The sequence below is a fragment of the Anolis sagrei genome, chromosome 1 (genome assembly GCF_037176765.1).
Source record: "Anolis sagrei isolate rAnoSag1 chromosome 1, rAnoSag1.mat, whole genome shotgun sequence".
Lineage (NCBI taxonomy): Eukaryota > Metazoa > Chordata > Lepidosauria > Squamata > Dactyloidae > Anolis > Anolis sagrei.
The window spans coordinates 339,708,502-339,734,080 of NC_090021.1; the positions used below are offsets into that span (position 1 = coordinate 339,708,502).

The 25,579-nt window shown below is 42.6% G+C and overlaps 1 protein-coding gene across 1 annotated transcript in view; it reads right to left on the reverse strand.

Moving 5' to 3' along the window:
* The window catches only part of ABHD12B (abhydrolase domain containing 12B), a 73,579-nt gene extending 49,343 nt beyond the window's left edge, over window positions 1-24,236 (reverse strand). The window contains exons 1-2 of the mRNA XM_067463123.1: window positions 24,099-24,236; window positions 3,471-3,604 (exon numbers count right to left, since the gene is read on the reverse strand). Coding sequence (XP_067319224.1) covers window positions 3,471-3,604; window positions 24,099-24,235 — 271 coding nt within the window. The 5' untranslated portion in view covers window position 24,236. The remainder of the gene's footprint in view (window positions 1-3,470; window positions 3,605-24,098) is intronic.
* Window positions 24,237-25,579: the final 1,343 nt, after the last annotated feature.

Genomic DNA, 25,579 nt, shown 5'->3' on the forward strand with positions numbered 1-25,579 from the left:
ATTCTGGGCACCACAATTCAAGAGAGATATTGACAAGCTGGAATGTGTCCAGAGGGGGGCGACTAAAATGATAAAAGGTCTGGAGAACAAGCCCTATGAGGAGCGGCTTAACGAGCTGGGCATGTTTAGCCTGAAGAAGAGAAGGCTGAGAGGGGATATGATAGCCATGTATAAATATGTGAGAGGAAGCCACAGGGAGGAGGGAGCAAGCTTGTTTTCTGCTTCCCTGGAGACTAGGACGCAATAGAACAATGGCTTCAAACTACAAGAGAGGAGATTCCATCTGAACATGAGGAAGAACTTCCTGACTGTGAGAGCCGTTCAGCAGTGGAACTCTCTGCCCCGGAGTGTGGTGGAGGCTCCTTCTTGGGAAGGAGCCTCCACCTGGGCTGACTTTCTCAGTTCAGGCATCGTTTCAGATTGATGAAGACCTTGGCAGTTCTCCCGGTTTCCCTGGCCATGGTCTTGAAAGATTTCTAGGATATCAAGCACTGTTAGTGGATTGCTAACAGGTTCCAGTATTTTACAGTGTGGCTTTGGGTTTTGTTTTGTCCATTTAAATTCATGTTTGCTGATTTTGCTGTGACTTTTGACTTGCATTTCTCCTTTATCTTGTAACCATTTTTCTTCAATAAAAAAGGATTGTTTTTCACGGTCAAGCGTGGTGGATAGTTATCTTAGGACCTCGTTCCCTGCTCTGGGTTGCAACAGCAACTTGACATCTTGGAGTCCTCGTGGACAACAAGTTAAACATGAGCCAGGAATGTGATGTGGCGGCAAAAAAAGCCAATGGGATTTTGGCCTGCATCAATAGGAGCCTAGTGTCTAGATCTAAGGAAGTAATGCTACCCCTCTATTCTGTTTTGGTTAGACCACATCTGGAATATTGTGTCCAATTCTGGGCACCACAATTCAAGAGAGATATTGACAAGCTGGAATGTGTCCAGAGGAGGGCGACTAAAATGATAAAAGGTCTGGAGAACAAGCCCTATGAGAAGCGGCTTAAGGAGCTGGGCATGTTTAGCCTGAAGAAGAGAAGGCTGAGAGGAGATATGATAGCCATGTATAAATATGTGAGAGGAAGCCACAGGGAGGAGGGAGCAAGCTTGTTTTCTGCTTCCTTGGAGACTAGGACGCAAGGGAACAATGGCTTCAAACTACAAGAGAGGAGATTCCATCTGAACATGAGGAAGAACTTCCTGACTGTGAGAGCCGTTCAGCAGCGGAACTCTCTGCCCCGGAGTGTGGTGGAGGCTCCTTCTTTGGAAGCTTTTAAACAGAGGCTGGATGGCCATCTGCCAGGGGTGATTTGAATGCAATATTCCTGCTTCTTGGCAGAATGGGGTTGGACTGGATGGCCCATGAGGTCTCTTCCAACTCTTTGATTCTATGATTCTATGACAGATGCAAAATGCTAGATCCACCAGACACAGCTCTGTAAAATCATGGACTCTGGAGACGTCAGGTTACAAGGAAAACTCAGTTTACTAAGCACAGAGCAAAAAGTACATCCATCTTCAGCGAGCGACACACAGGAACAGACAAAGCAAACTGAAAACCAAAACAGTTCTTTTGCAGCTGCTTCTGCTCCACCAGAGAGCTTATCTTAAGGTCACTCAATCACAGCCTCAACATAAACATTTCAGCATAGCTTTACACTCTAAGTGGCATCCATATTGGCAATGCAAGAATTACATTTAAAACACACAATTATATCTCAATAAATCCTGACAGATCTCAATAAGGAAGCAGAAGCTCTTCATAATTGATATCACTACTTTTTTTTTAAAAGACTATAATCAGTATTGTGAACTTTGGCCCTCAAGGTGCAATGGACTCCAACTCCCACAATTCCTGGCAGCCTCAGGCCCCTTTCTTTCCTCCCTCAGCGCTTAAGTAGAAAAGGAATCATAGAATCATAGAATCATAGAATCAAAGAGTTGGAGGAGACCTCATGGGCCATCCAGTCCAACCCCATTCTGCCAAGAAGCAGGACAATCATGTTCAAAGCACCCCTAACAGATGGCCATCCAGCCTCTGCTTAAAAGCTTCCAAAGAAGGAGCCTCCACCACACTCCGGGGCAGAGAGTTCCACTGCTGAATGGCTCTCACAGTCAGGAAGTTCTTCCTCGTGTTCAGGTGGAATCTCCTCTCTTGCAGTTTGAAGCCATTGTTCCATTGTGTCCTAGTCTCCAAGGAAGCAGAAAACAAGCTTGCTCCCTCCTCCTCCCTGTGGCTTCCTCTCACATATTTATACATGGCTATCATATCTCCTCTCAGCCTTCTCTTCTTCAGGCTAAACATGCCCAGCTCCTTAAGCCGCTCCTCATAGGGCTCGTTCTCCAGACCCTTGATCATTTTAGTCGCCCTCCTCTGGACACATTCCAGCTTGTCAATATCTCTCTTGAATTGTGGTGCCCAGAACTGGACACAATATTCCAGATGTGGTCTAACCAAAGCAGAATAGATGGGTAGCATTACTTCCTTAGATCTAGACACTAGGCTCCTATTAATGCAGAGAAAAGGAAAGGGCCTGAGGCTGTTCAGAATTGGTTACATCCCGTTTAGACTACTGCAACGCTCTCTACGTGGGGTTGCCTCTGAAGACTGCTCGGAAGCTGCAGCTAGTCCAACGCTCGGCAGCCAGACTACTAACGGGTGCTGGGTACAGGGAGCACACCACTCCGCTGTTACACCAGCTCCACTGGCTGCCAATTAGCTTCCGAGCACAATTCAAAGTACTGCTGCTGGCCTATAAATCCCTAAACGACTCCGGCCCTGTTGACCTCTCCGAACGTATTCTCCCCTATGAACCATCAAGATTATTAAGATTGTCTGGAGAGGCCCTGCTCTCGGTCCCATCGGCTGGTGGGGACGAGGGACAGGGCCTTCTCGGTGGTGGCCCCTCGACTCTGGAACTCGGTTGGTATTGTCTTTATTTACTGTACACTGTCTTCTTGTTGTTGTTGTTCACCGCCCCGAGTCGCCTCCGGGCTGAGAGGGGCGGTCAATAAATGCAAGAAATAAATAATAAATAAATAAATAAATAAACTCTCTCCCACTGGAGATCAGAACCGCCCCTTCTATCCTGACATTCAGGAAACAGGTGAAGACGTGGTTATGGAGACAGGCATTCGACGAGTGAGCCAACACACTGAGATATGGATGGAGGATGATCTACAATTGATTTTAGTATGATGACTGACCATTGTAGTTTTGAATATATTTGCTGTTTTAATGTGTTATTGTAATATGAATTATGTTGTTTTACTGACTGTATGTGATTTTATGGTTGGAAACCGGTCTGAGTCCCTCAAAAGAGGTGAGAAGGTCGGTATACAAAACGTTTAAATAAATAAATAAATAAATTGTGGGAGATGGAGTCCAAAACACCTGGAGGGAGGACCAAAATTTGCCCATGCCAGGATTATACAATAGCACGCACATACTATTTCAGTAGGAATACTTACAAAAATTGAGGTAGACAAACTTTTGCAACAGGGGAGGAAACAGCCGGATGAGGAATGGCAAGGAAGCATACAAAACGAAAAAATTCAGCAGCCCCGTCTTGATTTTATGGGCTTGGAACCACTCCAGAAATTCCCTGGGGAGGAAAAAAAGAAAAGGGTTAATACGTGCCTTGATTACAATCATTGCCATCAGCATTATGTTCTCTCCGGGGTCTCCTTTCATCTCCTACCTGATCCTTTTCAACTGGCAATGCCACAGACACAAATGGGGACCTATATATTCTGATCATGCATCATAGGATTCCCTGGACTTCAGGGATTTAGGTATGGAAGAGAAGCACAATGAAAGCATGACCACCCTGCTCCCATGTAAACATTCTGCCCCACCAATGTTATTCCCTTTCATGGTTTCGTGCCAAGTTTGGTCCAGATCCATCATTGTTTGAGTCCACAGTGCTCTCTGGATGTAGGTGAACTACAACTCCAAAAATTCAAGGTCAATGCCCACCAGATCCTCCCAGTATTTTCTCTTGGCCATGGGAGTTCTGTGTGCTAAGTTTGGTTCAATTTCATCATTGGTGGTGTTCAGAATGCTCTTTGATTGTAGGTGAACTATAAATCCCAGCCACTACAGCTCCCAAATCAACCCCACCAGTATTCAAATTTGGGCATATTTGGGCAGGATTTGAAAATACATCCTGCATATCAGATATTTACATTACAATTCATAACAGTAGCAAAATTACAGTTATGAAGTAGCAATGAAAATGTTATGGTTGGGGGTCACCACAATGTGAGGAACTCTACTAAGGGGTCGCAGCATTAGGAAGGTTGAGAACCACTGGATTAAGGCCTGCCATGACTAACTACCTACTTGCTGGACTATAATTAAAAGTTGCTAATGAGAACTGAAAAAGTAAACTGTGATAAGAACTGTGACAGTGATAAGAGAAATGTTTACAATGTTAAGAAGGAAGTCAACACAAGGCTAACGCCCATCATGAAGAGTCAACATCTGGACAATATCTGAGATGGAGTCAACCTATTCCAGGATGGAAGACGTCTATCATTAATTTACAACTTTGGGACGACATCAGTAGCATATTCCTATAAAAGACTCAATCTAATAATTCTCAAGTGTGACAGACAGAGAAGCTGTTCACCTGCCATGCTCTGCTCCCTTGGGAAGGAGAGAGAGAGTCTATGTATGGAGAGTGTCAGATCTGCTATGAGAAAACAGGATTCTGTACACTTTGGGCTTCTTTCTCAAGGGAAGAGGAAGGAGTGCATTTTGGAGTCATGATATAATGTGTTCTTGCCATCAAGGGAACCACTGACCACATAGGGAAGCTGATGAGGAAACACAATATACAAACATATCTATAGACCCACCAAGAAAATCCAACAAATGCTCCGTTCAACAAAGGACAAGAGGGATCCTCTCACTTCTGTAGACAAGTTTCCATAGGGACCACCAAACGCAGCAGCATTACCCAAACACGCATCAAGGGACATGAAAGGCACTGCAGACTACTTCAACCAGAGAAATCAACCATAGCAGAGCACCTGAGGAACCAACTTGGACACAGCATATTATTTGGGAACACAGAAATGTTGGACCACTACAACAACCACCATGTCAGACTACACAGAGAAGCCATTGAAATCCACAAGAAGCATGTGGACAATTTCAACAGAAAGGAGGAAACCATGAAAATGAACAAAATCTGGCTACCAGTATTAAAAAACTCTAAAATTACAACAGCACAACAACAGAGAGGAAACAAACAAGGACATCTAATCACCTCTCAACAAAAGATTGCTCCAGGCACTGCCAGGCAATCAAATGCTAATCATGGTGGTCAGTTGAAACATTCACACCTAGCTCCAGCAGACAAGAGTCCTTTGTCCCACCCTGGTCATTCCACAGATATGTAAACCCATTTTCCTAGTTCCAACAGACCTCACTACCTCTGAGGATGCTTGCCATAGATGCAGGCGAAATGTCAGGAGAGAATGCCTCTAGAACATGGCCATATAGCCCGAAAAACCTACAACAACCCAGTGATTCTGGCCATGAAAGCCTTCAATAATACAATATAAATATTATTTATTTATTTATTTATTTATTTACTACAGTCTGACTTCCCAAGGTACGGGCGCAACTGGCGCACAAGTTTTAATTGTGCAAAAGCTCCCCTAGCCACCGCTGAGACCTGGGAATCCAGGCTCAGCAATGAGTCCAGGATCACTCCCAAACTGTGAACCTGTGCCTTCAAGGGGAGTGTAACCCCCTCAAGCACAGGCTGTCACCCTATGCCCTGTTTGGCCTTGTGACTGACCAGGAGGACCTCTGTCTTGTCTGGATTTAGTTTCAATTTGTTTGCTCTTATCCAGTCCGTTATGGCTGCCAAATGCCGGTTCGGGACTTGAACAGCCTCCTTAGTAGCAGGTGGGAAGGAGTGACAAAGCTGGACATCATCTGCGAACAGATGACACTGTACCCTGAAAATCTGGATGATCTCTCCCAATGGCTTCATGTAGTTGTCAAACAACATAGGGGACAGTATTGAGCCCTGTGGGAGCCCACAGTACAATGGCCGTGGGGCCGAGCAGGAGTCCCCTAACAACACCTTCTGGGAGCGACCCTCCAGGAAGGACTGGAGCCAATGCAAAACAGTACCTCCAAGGTCCACACCTGTGCGGCATCCCAGGATACCGTGGTCGACAGTATCGAAGGCTGGTGAGAAGTCCAGCAGAACCAATAGAACCAACAGGGACAACTGATTTCTTTCACACCAGAAGTGTGACAGACCTTTTCAGGATCAACCATGACAATGATCTCAATCAGCATTTCTCAACCTGGGGGTCGGGACCCCTGGAGGGGTCGCTAGGGGTTGTCAAGAGGGGTTGCCAAAGACACAGTATTTTCTGTTGGTTATGGAGGTTCTGTGTGGGAAGTTTGGCCCAATTCTAACCTTGGTGGGGTTCAGAGTGCTCTTTGATTGTAGGTGAACTATAAATCCCAATAACTACAACTCCCATTGTCAAGGTCTATTTTCCCCAAACTCCAGCAGAGTTCACATTTGGGTATATTGATTGGCATGCCAAATTTGGTCCAGATCCATTATTGTTTGAGTCCACAAAGCTCTCGGGATGTAGGTGAACTACAACTCCCAAACTCAAGGTCAATGCCCATCAAACCCTTCCAGTATTATCTGTTGGTCATGGGAATTCTGTGTGCCAAGTTTGGTTCAATTCCATCCTTGGTGGAGTTCAGAATGCTCTTTGATTGTAGGTGAACTATAAATCCCAGCAACTACAACTCCCAAATGACAAAATCAATCCTCCACCCAACGCCACCAGTGTTCAAATTTGGGTGTACTGGGTATTTTTTGCCAAATTTGGTCCAGTGAATGAAAATACATCCTGCATATTAGATATTTACATTATGCTTCAGAACAGGAGCAAAACTGCAGTTGTGAAGTAGCAACGAAAATAATGTTATGGTTGGGGGTCACCACAACATGAGGAACTGGATTAAGGGGTTGCCGCATTAAGAAGGTTGAGAACCACCGATCTCAATCAACATCGAAGGTATTCGGTTGCCAAAGAACAGCTGCTTTATAAACTGTGCTGAGATCAGAAATCAAACAGTATTTTATTCCATGAACGAGAAATGATTTGCCATTTCTGTCTAATATGGATGGCCATCTGTCGGGACAGCTTGGATTGTGGATTCCTATAAGGCAGAACAGCATTGAGCTTTTTCTTCACACTTTAGTTTTCTCTGATTCTGAATTATTCTGAGCATCTCACTTTAAGCACTGCTAGAAATGCGAGGAATGCTGGAAAATGTCAGGCGGAGGCAAAATTCTTATTTGGAAAGGCGATGCCCTCATTTTGCCTGCCTCCAACCAACTCAGAACTACACTCCATTCAATCTGGGTATGATAATCGGGTTTATTATGTAACGGCATAGGCTGGATTAAGGCTGCTAACGAGCAAACCCAGCAATCCTTGGAGAGGCCAAGGAGGGGAAATCACTAATCCAGATTTGAATGCAGGTTTGTAGTCAAACTACACAAGGAAACTGTGCTGGCATGCGCTGGGCCTATAGCAAATGGCTTTTGAACAGGACGTGCTCTTTGTGCCCAGTGGGAAGCCGGGGTGCCTCAGCTGAGGGGCCCTAAGGATTTTCCTATACAAAGTCTTTAGATGTTTGAAAAGTTTAAGAAGGTCCTTATTATTGTTTAGGTCATCAATCAAATGCTTCTCAAATCTTCATAGAATCATAGAATCAAAGAGTTGGAAGAGACCTCATGGGTCATCCAGTCCAACCCCATTCTGCCAAGAAGCAGGAATGTTGCATTCAAATCACCCCTGACAGATGGCCATCCAGCCTCTGTTTAAAAGCTTCCAAAGAAGGAGCCTCCACCGCACTCCGGGGCAGAGAGTTCCACTGCTGAACGGCTCTCACAGTCAGGAAGTTCTTCCTCGTGTTCAGATGGAATCTCCTCACTTGTAGTTTGAAGCCATTCTTCCGCGTCAACAAGATAAACAAATACTTCAAGGCTTTGAATCAACTGGTGGCTTTCTTAATCTTGTCCACAAGGGACAGGCAACTGGCTTCGTGAACTGTTTCTTTTCTTTGGGCAATCTACTTTCTAAACTTTGCTGGTGTGGGCTCTACTCCCGGCTCCAAACTGCTTATTGGGTCCCGAGTAGACCTACCAGTCAAGGCTTTGTAGATTCTGACTGCTGGAGTCCTTTGGGACTGTTTTCCCCCCAGAATTTCTCCCGGATGCTGTGAGAAATGAAGCTTCTCTACAGGTCAAGCTGATCCACGTCCTGTAGCTAAGTTTTCCAATGCAAGGCTGACCTAAAATAGCTCCCTCTCCTCCCAGAGCCCTGGGGAAAGGGACGGAGCCAAAACTTAACAATGATTGATGGGTCATTGGCCCTATAATTGCAAACCAAGGGAAGCCACCTTATTGCAAAATGCATGGAACTTTGGAATACATTCAAACACTCAAAGAAAGAAAAGGAAGTTGGAGCTTTTGTTACAGCCGTACCAGCACAGAAACCGTGCCTTCAATGACTAGAAGAGGAAATGCCATCAGGCATTGCTTGTCATGTGTCCAACCATTAAAGCAGTGGTTCTCAACCTTCCCAATGCCGCAACCCTTTAATACAGTTCCTCAAGTTGTGGTGACCCCCAACCATAATATTATTTTCGTTGCTACTTCCTAACTGTAATTTTGCTCCTGTTATGAATTGTCATGTGAATATCTGATATGCAAGATGTGTTTTCATTCATTGGACCAAATTGGCACAAATATGCCCAAATTTGAATACTGGTGGGGTTGGAGGGGGGTTGATTTTGTCATTTGGGATTTGTAGTTACTGGGATTTATAGTTCACCTACAATCAATCAAGAACTGTGAGAGCTATTCAGCAGTGGAACTCTCTGCCCCGGAGTGTGGTTGAGGCTCCTTCTTTGGATGATTTTAAAAAGAGGTTGGATGGTCATCTGTTGGGGGTGCTTTGAAGGCGATTATCCTGCTTTTTGGCAGAATGGGGTTGGACTGGATGGCCCATGAGGTCTCTTCCAACTCAATGATTCTATGAGTTTGGGGGTTGTAGTTCACCTACATCCAGAGAGCACAGTGGACTCAAACAATGATGGATCTGCACCAAACTTGGCATGAATATTCCATATGCCCAAATATGAATAACAGGTAGAGTTTGGCGGAAATAGACCTTGACATTTGGGAGTTGTAGTAACTGGGATTTATAGTTCACCTACAATCAAAGAGCATTCTGAACCCCACCAACGACAGGACTGGGGCAAACTTCCCACACAGAACCCCCATACTTAAGGTCATCCAGTCCAAGTCCCTTCACCAGGGCAAGTAAACGTAATCAAAGCCCTCCTGACAAAGAGCCATCCATAGATATAGATATATATGATTCGCACACAGAGATATACCGTAGTATCATAGATTTGAAGGGGACTCCTAAAGAAGGACAACTATATGTTGTATGTTCCAGAGTAGGTAAACCAGGCACTCTCCACATCAACACTGACAAAGAATCAGCAAGAAATACTGTTTATTATTATTATTATTATTAGCTCGATGCGGCTTACAAAGGCCAAGGCCTCAAACACAGTATAACAATACACAACCTAAAGCAAATCAAAAACAGTTAAGCAATATTAAAACAACAAGCAATAGAACAATACACCAAGACACAAATAAAACTGGGCCAGGCCAGAGTAATGGGTACAGAATAAAAGTGCTGATGTGACAGGTGATATGTAGGATTATAGTGCAGTGTGCGGTGTGCGGCAATCTTAGTTTCTACTAAAGTGCTTCTGGGACTTGGTATTGGAGTTTTCTTATTCTGGGAAGGCACATCGGAACAGCCAGGTCTTCAAGTTCTTTCTAAAGACTGCCAACATAGGGGCCTGTCTAAGATCTTTGGGGAGGGTGTTCCAGAGTCGGGGGCCACCACGGAAAAGGCCCTGTCTCGCGCCCCCACCAGACGCGCCTGCGATGCAGGCGGGATCACGAGCAGGGCCTCTCCGGATGAACGAAGTGAGCGTGTGGGTTCATAAACAAAGATGCGGTCACGCAGGTAGGATGGTCCCAAACCATTTAGGGCTTTGTAGGTAAGCACCTGCACCTTAAATTGGGCTCAGAAAATAAACGGCAGCCAGTGGAGCTCCTTGAACAGGAGGGTTGACCTCTCTCTGTAAGGAACACCAGTTAACATCCTGGCCGCCGCCCGTTGGACCAGTTGAAATTTCCAAGCCGTTTTCAAGGGCAGCCCCACATAGAGCGCATTACAGTAGTCCAATCTAGAGGTGACCAAGGCATGGATCACCCCGGCCAGGTACGGTCGCAGCTGGCGCACGAGTCTCAATTGTGCAAAAGCCCTCCCGGACACCGCCGACGCCTGAGCCTCAAGCGAGAGCGATGAATCCAGAAGGACTCCCAAACTGCGGACCTGTGGCTTCAGGGGGAGTGTAACCCCATCCAACACAGGTTGCCACCCTATACCCCTTTATGCTTGTTTACCCACAAGCATAAAGAAATACCATAATTAGAAATAAATACTTTCTTATTACTTTCCAGATCACCAGACTGGGCCACAACAACGTGTGGCAGAGGACGGTTATTTATATAATAATAACAAAAGCCCCCTCACTAGAAACATTCAAAAAGGACCTTAAAACCTGGCTCTTCCGTTGCGCCTTTGGCGAATAGATGTATAACATGATACTATTGCTCCCCTCAACACTTCTTCCACTGGAGTACACGTCCTCCAAATGGGAAGTTTAGTTTCACAACTCTGTTTGTTTTTAAGAGCTCCCTGCAAATAACCTGCTCCTATTTTTATCTCATTAGAATCTTTTAATTGTTTTATCCTGTACATATGGCCTGCCCACTGTTTTTGTAACTGGGTTTATTGGAAAGTTTTTTAAAAATAATTTTGATGATGTTGTTTGTTGTTTATGTTTTTGGTTTTATTCTGCTGCAATATGTTATCCGGGCTTGGCCCCATGTAAGCCACTCTGAGTCCCCACTGGGGAGATGGTGGCGGGGTATAAATAAAGATTATTATTATTATTATATTTAAATCTATTTGAAAGTTGGAGTGAACACAAGTTTGGAAAAGCCACAGCAGCCCCTCCTGCAAATTAATCACAGCGGAGGAATCTGCACACCTACAGATGTTACCAAAGTGCAACTCCCATAATCCCAGGGCAATTCAGGTGATGCCAAACTGCATTGACTCCATAGTATAGCTGCACCCTTGATGTTGCATAGCCATTGTTTTCATGCGTCGAATGTTGGAGAGCATTCAAGGGAGGCCGAGATCTTTCCCTTTACACAAAGGGGAAGTTGGCACAAAGGGAAACATGAAATTAATGAGTCTGAATCCTGACGCAAGAGCTGGCCGGGAGAAAGGAGTCGTTTAGTAAGGTTGCCCAAGGCTTTCTTTGGCTCTGGGAAGGCATCCAAGGAGGAATGTCTCAACATGTTTGGATCTGGTTTGGTTGGACTGAAGAGAGTAAAGGGAATCCAGTGTGGATTTTTTAAGTCTACTGTGAAGAACTGTTCAATGATAAGGAGCCATGTGTTGTCGAAGGCTTTCATGGCTGGAATCAATGGGTTGCTGTCTGGCCATGTTCCAGAAGCATTCCCTCCTGACATTTCTCCCACATCTATGCCAGGCATCCTCAGAGCTTGTGAGGTCGGTTGGAAACTAGGCAAGTGAGGTTTATATATCTGTGGGAGAAAGAACTCTTTATCTGTTGGAGGCAAGTGGGAATATTGCAATTGGACACCTGGATTAGCACTGAATGGCTTTGCAGCTTCAAGGCCTGGCTGCTTCCTACCTGAGGGAATCCTTTGTTGGGAGTTATTTATTTATTTATTTGCAGTGTGCTGTCACACACTGGGCCTGTACATAAAACTATAGACAGGACATAAATTCTGTGTGCCCAATGGGACGCCGGGGCTGCCTCAGATTACAGGCCCTTGAATTTCCTTAAAATAGAGTCTTTAGATTGCTTAAAGGTTCAACAAAGTTCTTTATTAATGAAAACAAACAGGTTCTTTAAGGCTTTCTTAACACTCTATTGGCTCTCTCTCAATCTTGTCCACAGGGAACAGGCACTATCTTCATAAACTGTAATTTAACTAATGGGGAAATCCTTAACTTCTAATCTGGACAGTCTGTCTTTGCCTCTGTTGGCGTGGAGCCCCTGCACCCGGTACCAACTGCTTCTGGCTTCCGCGAGTGACCCTTACCAAGCAGAGCTTTGTAGACTTCCAGGGGAAAAAAGAAGGAATTCAGGCTTCGGTGATGGCTGACTGAAGTCCTTCAGCAAAGGAGCTGTAGGGCTCTATAACCCCGGCCAAGCTGTGGGCTGTATATCTCCCCGACCAAGCCGTAGAAGACGAAGCTTTCTACAGGAGCTCTTGGTATTATGTCCTGCATGAAAGGCTTCTCTGTGTGGACTGAACCCAAACTGGCTCCTATTCCCTCCAAAACCCAAAAAGGGGGCAGGACCAGGGAACCTAACAATAATTGACAGGTGGCTTGCCCTATGATTGCAGCCAAAATAAGCCACCTATCTGCAGAGTCCTTAAAACGTAGGACTACAAACAAACATTCAATGCAAAGCAAACAAAATTGGAGCTCCTGATACAGCTGTACCTGCGCATGCAGTATTTATATACCGCTTTTCTCATCCCAAGGGGGACTCAAAGCGGGAGTTGTTAGCTGACCCTGATTGTTTCCCACCTGGAATTGCCCTGCTTTTGGAGTCTTGCTCTTTATTTACTTTTCTGATTTTAGAGTTTTTTTTAATACCAATAGCCAGATTTTGTTCATTTTGATGGTTTCCTCCTTTCTGTTGAAGTTGTCCACATTTAAGCATATTCATCATCATAGTCGATCCCTCCTGACTGAATACGACTGCCCTCCAAGTGTAGGGTCTTGGCAGTGGGTCTGTAGGTGAGTGTAGAAACCTATTATGGATCTGCATGTTCATCGGACTCCAGGTGGAAGACTATCCCGACAATGGTCTCCCTTCCGCCCTCCATTCATGCCTCTTCGAATTCCACAGCACTACTGGTCACAGCTGACTTCCAGTTCCAAAACCTGAGGGCAAGGGCTTCCCAGTTCTCTCTGGGTGTCTATGCCACAATTTTTAAGGTTGCCTTAACCCCATTTTTATATTTCTTTTCTTTTCCGTCAACATTCTGTTTTCCATTCTTGAGTTGAGCGTATAGTAACTGCTTTGGGAGACGGTGATGTTCGGGCATTCGGACAACGTGGTATTCGATCCAGCAGAGTTGATGGCAGAAGATGATGTCTTCAATAATGGTGGTCTTTAATTCTTCCAGATGCTGACCTTTATCTGCCTGTCTTCCTCCCAAGTGATTTGCAGGATTTTTCGGAGGCAACGCTGATTAAGTCATTCCAGGAGTTGAGTGTGATGTTTGAAAGTTGAGTGGAGTGGTCCACGTTTCACAGGCACAGAACAGGGTTGGCTTTGTAAACAACTAATATCCCAACCCCCAAACACACTCTAACTCATTTGGAAAAATGCTGCACTTGCAGAGCTTAGATGATGTAGTACTTCAGTGTCAATGTTGCAGAAGTATTGGCTGATGCCTTTTTGCTAGATAAGCATTTAGGTTTCCACAAAGTTCAGTAAGAGGCCAAGCTTTTCATTGTTATTGTTGTTCATTCGTTCAGTCATCTCCAACTCTTCGTGACCTCATGGACCAGTCCACGCCAGAGCTCCCTGTGGGCCGTCACCACCCCCAGTTCCTTCAAGGTCAGTCCAGTCACTTCAAGGATGCCATCCATCCATCTTGCCCTTGGTCGGCCCCTCTTCCTTTTGCCTTCCACTTTCCCCAGCATCATTGTCTTCTCCAGGCTTTCCTGTCTCCTCATGATGTGGCCAAAGGACTTCCACTTTGTCTCTAGTCTCCTTCCCTCCAATGAGCAGCCGGGCTTTATTTCCTGGAGGATGGACTGGTTGGATCTTCTCGCAGTCCAAGGCACTCTCAGCACTTTCCTCCAGCACCACAGCTCAAAAGCATCGATCTTCCTTCGCTCAGCCTTCCCGAAGGTCCAGCTCTCACATCCGTAGGTGACTACAGGGAAGACCATGGCTTTGACTAGGCAATGGATCTTGGTTGCCAGTCTGATGTCTCTACTTTCTTTGCGGCTACTATTGCGTCTGCAAAAAACCGTCCGGCGGAGTTGTTTCGGATTGTCAGAGGTCTTTTAACTCCCCCTATTTCAGGCGGGAGCCCTGACAACTCGGACACGCGCTGTGAAGCATTTGCTCGGTTCTTTGCAGACAAAGTCGCTTTGATCCGCTCTGGGCTGGACGCCACATTAAATGCAGTCTCCGTGGATGTGACACAAGCACCTGCTTGTCCTATTTTGATGGATTCTTTTCAGTTTGTGAAACCCGAGGATGTGGACAAGATACTTGGAGGAATGAGGCCCACCACGTCCATCCTAGACCCCTGCCCATCCTGGCTTCTGAAAGAGGCCAGAGGGGGATTGGCTGAGTGGGTAACGGTGGTGGTTAATGCCTCCCTTCGGGAAGGCACGATTCCAGCGAGCCTAAAACAGGCTATTATAAAGCCGCTGTTGAAGAAGCCATCACTGGACCCCACTAAATTGGACAACTTTCGGCCTGTTTCCAATCTCCCCTTTTTGGGCAAAGTCATGGAAAGCGTGGTGGCCTCACAACTCCAGGTATTCTTGAGAGACACGGATTATCTGGACCCGTCACAGTCTGGCTTCAGACCGGGACATGGTACCGAGACGGTCTTGGTCGCCTTAGTGGATGATCTCCGCCGGGAGCTAGACAGGGGGAGTGTGTCCCTGTTGGTGCTTCTGGACCTCTCAGCGGCCTTCGATACCGTCGACCACGGTATTCTTCTGGGACGCCTTGCAGAGATGGGTCTTGGGGGCACCGCTTTGCGGTGGCTCCAGTCATTTCTGGAGGGTCGTACCCAGAAGGTGTTATTGGGGGACTCCTGTTCAACACCACAGCCTTTGACCTGTGGTGTTCCTCAGGGCTCCATACTGTCCCCCATGCTGTTTAACATCTACATGAAGCCGCTGGGTGAGATCATCCGGAGTTTCGGGGTGCGGTGTCACCTGTACGCAGATGATGTCCAACTCTGTCACTCCTTCCCACCTGCTACTAAGGAGGCTGTCGAAGTCCTGAACCGGTGCCTGGCCGCTGTGACGGTCTGGATGAGGGCGAACAAACTGAAATTAAATCCAGACAAGACAGAGGTACTCCTGGTCAGTCGCAAGGCCGAGCAGGGTATAGGGTTACAGCCTGTGCTGGACGGGGTTGCACTCCCCTTGAAGGCGCAGGTTCGCAGCTTGGGTGTGACCCTGGACTCATCGCTGAGCCTGGATCCCCAGGTTTCAGCGGTGACCAGGGGAGCATTTGCACAGCTTCGGCTCGTGCGCCAGCTGCGCCCGTATCTTGGGAAGTCTGACTTGGCCACGGTGGTACATGCTTTGGTCACATCCCGCCTCGACTACTGCAACACTCTCTACGTGGGGCTGCCCTTGAAGACGGCCCGGAAGCTCCAGCTAGTCCAGCGCGCGGCAGCCATGTTGTTAACTGGAGCGGGACGCAGGGAGCGCACAACGCCCTTGCTGTCCCAGCTCCACTGGCTGCCGATCAGCTTCCGGGCCCAATTCAAGGTGCTGGTGCTAACCTACAAAGCCCTAAACGGTTCCGGCCCAAAATACCTTGAGTACCGCATCTCGGCCTACGAGCCCACGAGGACCTTGAGATCATCCGGGGAGGCCCTTCTCTCGGTCCCGCCTGCCTCACAGGCACGCTTGGCGGGAACTAGAGAGCGGGCCTTCTCGGTGGTGGCCCCCCGGCTGTGGAACTCCCTCCCTGCTGAAATTAGACAGGCGCCCTCCCTCTTGGCCTTCCGCAAGGGCCTGAAAACCTGGCTCTTCGAAAAGGCCTTCAATTAAGTGCTATGTTTTGGAATGACCACCGGAATGGACTATGACGATGAGATTGATTATGACTCAAACAAGACGAAGCGGATTTTTAGTTTAAGTAGCTGTGTGTTAGTAAGATGTGTGTCATGGCCCTGAATTTACTGTAACTGTTGTCTTTATGTTCTATGTTCTGTACACCGCCACGAGTCGCCTCCGGGCTGAGAGTGGCGGTTAACAAATGCAAATAATAAATAATAAATAATAATAGTCTTTACTATTTTATCGAGACTGGACCTTGCTCTCCTCCCAAGAAGGAAGCGTCTTCTGATTTCCTGGCCACAGTCTGCATCTGCACTCATCTTTGCGCCTAGAAATACAAAGTCTGTCACGGCCTCCACATTTTCTCCCTCTATTTTCCAGTTGTCAATCATTTTTGTTGCCATAATCTTGGTTTTTTTGATGTTTAGCTGCAACCCGGCTTGTGCGCTTTCTTCTTTCACCTTGATTAGAAGGCTCCTCAGCTCCTCCTCGCTTTCGGCCATCAGAGTGGTGTCATCTGCATATCTGAGGTTGTTCATGTTTCTTCCAGCAATTTTCACCCCAGCTTTGCATTCCTCCAGCCCCGCACATCCTCGCATGATGTGTTCTGCATACAAGTTAAAAAGGTTGGGTGAGAGGATGCAGCCTTGCCGTACGCCTTTCCCAATCTTGAACCAGTCTGTTGATCCGTGGTCAGTTCTGACTGTTGCTACTTGGTCCTTGTACAGATTCCTCAGGAGAGAGGGAAGGGGGCTTGGTAGCTTGGTGAGAAGGTGAGAAGACTGGTATACAAAATTGCTAAATAAATACTTTATTTATATACCGCTTTTCTCAGCCCTCAGGCGACTATTACTTTTAATTGCCTTTCTTCTTTTGCTGAAGCTACATTTAATCATCAACAAACTGCTTTGCTTATTCATTGGATTCTGGAGTGTGAGTCTGGCTCAGAGGTGCCTTCCCCGCTCTGGTGTGCGACAGTCGAAGCTGCAGATGGTTGAATTGGTGGACAAGGAGGGTCCACTCTGTTGTCCAAAGACCCTGCCACCAGCTGGAAAGGTTTGTCTTCTCCGAACTCTTTGTTGCGTAAGCTTTTCATTGCTGCCAATGGCTTGAAGCAGAACAATAAGGCTCTGCAGGGAGTTGTGCATGAATCATAAGTAGGCAGAGATGGGCAAATGAATGGGAGGAACGCCAATCCGAGGGAACACACACACACAAAAACCCAACAACAACCTTTGGCCTTTTTGTTAGTTGCAGCTGCCAGAGCTTGCTTCATAAGAAGATCTGCGCAACACCCTCCTGCCGCCCAGTTTTAATCAACCCTTCGACAATGTTGGGTTTTGGAGCAGCATCTCCAAACAATGGGAGCTCGGCTTCTTTTGTTGCTGTTGTTGTTTTAAGCCTCATTAAACTCACCGGATGCAAAAGAGGGGGAAAGCTCAGCCACATGAAGGTGAGGATGGATTAATCTCCACTCCCATCTGGAGATTGCAATAATGCAACACCAAGCACGCCTCGTCGTGCTCACAGCGTGGAAGGGCTTCTTCTCAGGGACAAGATTCACGTGGGCAGGTATTTTGAGATGATCAAGGTTATAATATCAGTTTATCTGGGCTGGGCGAGAAAAGGTACGTATAATCAAAGAGATCTTGTTTCTTCTTCTTCATCATCATCTTCCTCTTCCTCCTCCTCCAAAGTTTTGGAATACTAAATAACTCTGATAACCTCAATCTACATTTCTAATCAACTACACATCTCTCTCCCTCTCTTTCTCTATCTATCTATCTATCTATCTATTTGTTGTTGTTTATTCATTCAGTCACTTCCGACTCTTTGTGACCTCATGGACCAGCCCACACCAGAGCTCCCTGTCGGCCGTCACCACCCCCAGCTCCTTCAAGGTCAAGCCAGTCCCTTCAAGGATCCCATCCATCCATCTTGCCCTTGGTCAGCCCCTCTTCCTTTTTCCTTCCATTTTCCCCAGGATCGTTGTCTTCTCTAAGCTTTCCTGTCTTCTCATGATGTGGCCAAAGGACTTCATCTTTGTCTCTAATTCAGAAGAAGACCTATAAGTCACCTTTGCAGAAGCACATGAGATACTCCAGTATGCTGATGACAACGTCATCTGTGCGCATTCAGAAGAAGACCAACAAGCCACTCTAAACACCTTTGCAGAAGCTCAGCCTGTCATTGAACATTGAGAAAACCAAAACTCACCACTTTGAGTCACCTGAGGGCTGAGAAAAGCGGTATATAAATAAAGTAAATAAAAATAAATAAATAAATAAATAAAATAAAGTGTTCTTCCAGCAGTCACCGGCCAATCCCTCTCCAATGCCAGAAATACAAATTAATGGTGTAACATTAGAAAATGTTGACCATTTCCGCTCCCTTGGCAGCCACCTCTCCACAAAAAGTAGTCAACATTGACACTGAAATTCAACACCGTCTGAGCTCTGCGAGTGCAGCATTTTTCCGAATGAAGCACAGAGTATTGTCGAAGGCTTTCATGGCCGGAATCACTGGGTTGTTGGTTTTTTCGGGCTATATGGCCATGTTCTAGAGGCATTCTCTCCTGATGTTTTGCCTGCATCTATGGCAAGCATCCTCAGAGGTAGTGAGGTCTGTTGGAACTCGGAAAAGGGGGTTTATATATCTGTGGAATGACCAGGGTGGGACAAAGGACTCTTGTCTGTTGGAGCTAGGTGTGAATGTTTCAACTGACCACCTTGATTAGCATTAGATTGCCTGGCAGTGCCTGGAGCAATCTTTTGTTGAGGTGTGATTAGATGTCCTTGTTTGTTTCTGTTAACTGGCTGTTGTACACAAATATGAATGTTTTGTTTACATTTATGTGGTTATAGAATTTGGTCTGTCTATGTATAGTTTAATGTATTGGTGTCATGTTTAATTTAAGCTACACAGTCAGACAAAAATCTATAATTTTAAGAAGGTGAAGAGCTTGAACATTGTTTCCATCCTAAATATCTCGGTGTCACCTTAGATGGAATGCTAGCATATAGGAAATACTGCTTGAACACAAAGTAGCTGCACGCAATAACATCCTGCGGAAACTTACTAGCAGCACATGGGATTCAGACCCAAAATTAGTAAGAACATCAGCCCTGGCCTAGTCTTACGCAACTGCCTAGTCTTACGCAACCTGTTTGGCATAGGTGATGACAATGTCGTCTGTGCGCATTCAGAAGAAGACCTACAAGCCACTCTAAACACCTTCACAGAAGCATACGAGAAGCTTGGCCTGTCACCGAACATCGAGAAAACCAAATTGCTCTTCCAGCAGTCATCAGCCAATCCCTCTCCAATGCCAGAAATACAGTTTAATGGTGTAACATTAGAAAATGTTGACCATTTCCGCTCCCTTGGCAGCCACCTCTCCACAAAAGTCAACATTGACACTGAAATTCAACATAGCCTGAGCTCTGCGAGTGCAGCTTTTTCCCCGAATGAAGCACAGAGTGTTTGAGGACCGGGACATCCGTAGGGAGACCAAAGTGCTTGTTTGCAAAGCCACTGTCCTCCCAACCCTGCTATACACCTGCGAAACGTGGACTGTCTACAGACATCAACATTGACACTGAAATACAACATTGCCTGAGCTCTCCGAGTGCAGTTTTCCGAATGAATCACAGAGTGTTTGAGGACCGGGACATCCGTAGGGAGACCAAGGTGCTTGTTTATAAAGCTATTGTCCTTCAAACCCTGCTATACGCCTGCGAAACCTGGACAGTCTACAGACGTCAACATTGACACTGAAATACAACATTGCCTGAGCTCTCCGAGTGCAGTTTTCCGAATGAATCACAGAGTGTTTGAGGACCGGGACATCCGTAGGGAGACCAAGGTGCTTGTTTATAAAGCTATTGTCCTCCAAACCCTGCTATACGCCTGCGAAACCTGGACTGTCTACAGACATCAACATTGACACTGAAATACAACATTGCCTGAGCTCTCCGAGTGCAGTTTTCCGAATGAATCACAGAGTGTTTGAGGACCGGGACATCCGTAGGGAGACCAAGGTGCTTGTTTATAAAGCTATTGTCCTCCAAACCCTGCTATACACCTGCGAAACCTGGACTGTCTACAGACGTCAACATTGACACTCAAATACAACATCGCCTGAGCTCTGCGAGTGCAGCTTTTTTCCCGAATGAAGCAGAGAGTGTTTGAGGACTGGGACATCCGTAGGGATACCAAGGTGCTTGCTTATAAAGCTATTGTCTTTCAAACCCTGCTATACACCTGCGAAACGTGGACAGTCTACAGACGTCAACATTGACACTCAAATACAACATCGCCTGAGCTCTGCGAGTGCAGCTTTTTTCCAAATGAAGCAGAGAGTGTTTGAGGACCGGGACATCCGTAGGGATACCAAGGTGCTTGTTTATAATGCTATTGTCCTTCCAACCCTACTATACGCTTGTGAAACGTGGACTGTCTACAGTCCAGTTGGACTGGATGGCCCATGACGTCTCTTCCAACTCTTTGATTCTATGACATCACATGCAACTCCTGGAACGATTCCATCAGCGTTGCCTGCAGAAAATCCTGCAAAATCTCTTGGGAAGACAGGCGGACAAACGTCAGCGTGGTGGAAGAAGCAAAGACCACCAGCATTGAAGCGATGCTCCTCCGCCATCAACTCCGCTGGACCGGCCACGTTGTCCGGATGCCTGACCACCGCCTCCCAAAGCAGTTGCTCTACTCTGAACTCAAGAACGGAATGTTTTTGGGCAGGAAAAGAGATTTAAAGATGGGCTCAAAGCCAACCTTAAAAACTCTGGCATAGACACTGAGAACTGGGAAGCCCTGGCCCTTGAGCACTCTAGTTGGAGGTCAGCTGTGACCAGCAGTGCTGCAGAATTTGAAGAGCCACGAATGGAGGGCGAAAGAGAGAAACGTGCCAAGAGGAAGGTGCGTGAAGCCAACCCCGACTGGGACCGCCTTCCGTCTAGAAACCGATGCCCTCACTGCGGGAGAAGATGCAGATCAAGAATAGGGGTCCACAGTCACTTACATACCCACCGACAGAACACCGACTTTGAACTATGAGGATTACCTAAATAAGTAACTAAGTCCATGCAAAGCAGGTGAACACAGCATTGAATGAAACATGCAGAATAATCACAGGATATCTTAATCCTACACCTGTTGATAAACTCTACAAACTAGGTGGCATTGCCTCCCCTGATGTGCAATGGAAAGTTGCTGCTAAATAAGGTTGAGCCCTGTGAAAGCCCCCCACTACATGGCTACCAGCCTCCTCCCAGTAGACTCAAATCAAGGAAAAGCTTTATGAGAACGACCACTCCTCTTGGTGTCCTCCCAGCAACAGCAAGGGTCTCCCTCTGGGCAGCTAGACCAGGAAATCTCAACTAGATGGCCCCCCACGAGAGAGAGTCTTCATCCACGGGAAAACCAACTTGGAAGTCCCTGAGCAGACTCAGAAGTGCAGTGGGCAAATCAAAAGACAAGCTGGCAAAATGGCCTGACCTAAAAGAATCCCACACCTTGTGTGACTGTGGAGCAGAACAGACAACTCCGCACCTGTATGCTTGTCCACCATGCCCTGCCTCATGGACAGAGACTATGGACTATGGACTATGTCCATAGGCTAGATATGTATATATATCCACATAATAAAAATAATATTATATCCAATATCTATCTATCTATATTATATACATATTATATATATGGATATATATATATATATATATATCCACATAATATAATAATAATATAATATAATAATGTTATATCCAATATCTATCTTTCTATCTATATTATATACATATTATATATGGATATATATATATATCCACATCATAATAATAATAATTATATAAGAATAATAATATTATATTATATTATATCCAATATCTATCTATCTATATTGTATACATATTATATATATGGATATATATATATATATATATATATATATATATATCCACATAATATAATAATAATAATAATAATAATAATATAATATAATAATGTTATATCCAATATCTATCTTTCTATCTATATTATATACATATTATATATGGATATATATATATATATCCGCATAATAATAATAATAATAATAATAATAATTATATAAGAAAAATAATATTATATTATATTATATCCAATATCTATCTATATTATATCCATATATATATATATATCTCATAATAATAATATAATATAATATAATAATATTATATCCAATATCTATCTATCTATCTATCTTGTATACATATTATATATATGTATATATATGTACGTATATATATATATATCCAAATAATAATAATAATATAAGAATTTTAATATAATAATATAATAATATAAGATAAGAATATTATATTATATAATAATAATAAGAATATAAGAATATTGTATCCAATATCTATCTATATTATATATATATATATATCCACATAATAATAATAATATAAGAATAATAATATATTAATATTATATCCAATATCTATCTATCTATCTATATATCTTATAAACATATTATATATATGGATATATATATATATATCCACATAATAATAACAATAATATTATATATTACATCCAATATCTATCTATATTATATACATATTATATATATGGATATATATATATATATACACATATATATCCACATAATAATAATAATAGAATATATTATAATAATATAATATAATAATATTATATAACAATAATAATCATCATATTATATCCAATATCTATCTATATTATATACATATTATATATATGGTTATTATATATATATATATATATCCACATAATAATAATAATAGAATATATTATAATAATATAATATAATAATATTATATAATAATAATCATCATCATATTATATCCAATATCTATCTATATTATATACATATTATATATATGGATATTATATATATATATATATACACATAATAATAATAATAGAATATATTATAATAATATAATATAATAATATTATATAATAATAATAATAATCATATTATATCCAATATCTATCTATATTATATACATATTATATATATGGATATTATATATATATATATATACACATAATAATAATAATAGAATATATTATAATAATATAATATAATAATATTATATAATAATAATCATCATCATATTATATCCAATATCTATCTATATTATATACATATTATATATATGGATATTATATATATATATATATCCACATAATAATAATAATAGAATATATTATAATAATATAATATAATAATATTATATAATAATAATCATCATCATATTATATCCAATATCTATCTATATTATATACATATTATATATATGGATATTATATATATATATATATACACATAATAATAATAATAGAATATATTATAATAATATAATATAATAATATTATATAATAATAATAATAATCATATTATATCCAATATCTATCTATATTATATACATATTATATATATGGATATTATATATATATATATATCCACATAATAATAATAATAGAATATATTATAATAATATAATATAATAATATTATATAATAATAATCATCATCATATTATATCCAATATCTATCTATATTATATACATATTATATATATGGATATTATATATATATATATATACACATAATAATAATAATAGAATATATTATAATAATATAATATAATAATATTATATAATAATAATAATAATCATATTATATCCAATATCTATCTATATTATATACATATTATATATATGGATATTATATATATATACACATAATAATAATAATAGAATATATTATAATAATATAATATAATAATATTATATTATTATTATATTATAATAATATAATATTGTATCCAATATAATAATTTACCTCCATCCTTATACATTTCCTATTGGGACTATTCATATAAAATCCCAAACCAAATAATATTTCTCATGTTTGTCCTTAGAAAAGGCCTCAGTCGGGCATAGCTGGGTTCCTAAATTAGTAATAATCACTAATAATCACACTAATAATAATAACAATAATGGTAATTACCAGGCGTATTGCTGGGGATCCCCTGCAGAGGAGGCAGCCTGTCCCATGGAGAAGGAATGGGAGGAAGCAGCAGATCCTGCGTTGCTCTCAGCCGGGCTTTCTGCCGGCTCTCTGCCTGGAGGGTTCATGCCTGGCATGAAAAAGAAAACAGAAAAGCAGGGGGAGAGGCCAGCCACGCCTCCAATCTCGGAGGGGGCGTGGTTTTGGGAAAGCCACGCCCCCTGCTTGCCCAACTGCTTGGCGAAGGCAGGCAGAGGAGCCGAGGGAGGGGGAGGAAGCCACGCCCCTTGCCCAATCAGAGGCCAGAAACCGCGCCGAGGGAGGACGAGAAGGCCACGCCCCTTGTCCAATCAGAGGCATGGAACAGCTCCGGGGAAGGATAAGGCCACGCCCCTTGCCCAATCAGAGGAATGAAACTGCGCCAAGGGATGATAACAAGGCCACGCCCCTTGCCCACTAAGAGCAATGAAACCGCGCCGAGGAAACATAAGGCCACGCCCCTTGCCCAATCAGAGGCCTGAAACAGCGCCGAGGATGAGAAGGCCACGCCCCTTGCCCAATCAGAGGCATGAAACCACGCCTCAGCCCCAAAGCGGGGCGTGGCTTAAGCAAGCCACGCCCCTCCCTCCTTTTTATTTACTTCCAAAAGCACTGCATCAATATAGATAAACAAATATAACACTGATAATGGAGAAAGGCAGGGATTTTCAGAAAAACATCTATTTCTGCTTTATTTATTTATTTATTGACTATTATTTATTAATTATTATTTATTAATTATTATTTATTTATTATTTATTATTATTTATTATTATTTAATATATATTTTTATTTATTATTATTTAATATATATTTTTATTTATTATTATTTATTATTTATTTGTTATTTTTTATTATTTAATATTTATTTATTATTTATTATTATTTAATTTTAATTTTTTATTATTTAATATTTAATATTTATTTATTATTTTTTATTTTTTATTTTTTATTTTTTAATATTTATTTATTATTTATTATTATTTAATATTTATTTAATATTTATTATTATTTATTATTATTTAATATTTATTATTATTTATTATTATTTATTATTTATTTATTATTTATTATTATTTAATATTTATTTAATATTTATTATTATTTAATATTATTTAATATTTATTTATTATTTATTATTATTTAATATTTATTTATTATTTATTATTATTCAATATTTAATATTTATTTATAATTTATTTATTATTGACTTTGTGTTCTGGAACGGCTTGTTCCAGGGGCTCCAATTCTGCGTTTTGCACTGAGTGTTTGTTCATAGCCCTAAGTTGCAGGGACTTTGCAGATAGGTGGCTTCCTTTGGCTGCATTCATAGGGCAAGCCACCTGTCAATCATAGTTAGGATCCCTGGTCCCACCCCTCTCTGGGTTTTTTGGAGGGAAGGGGCCATTTTTCAGTCAGTCTCAAAAAGGAAGTCAATGCAG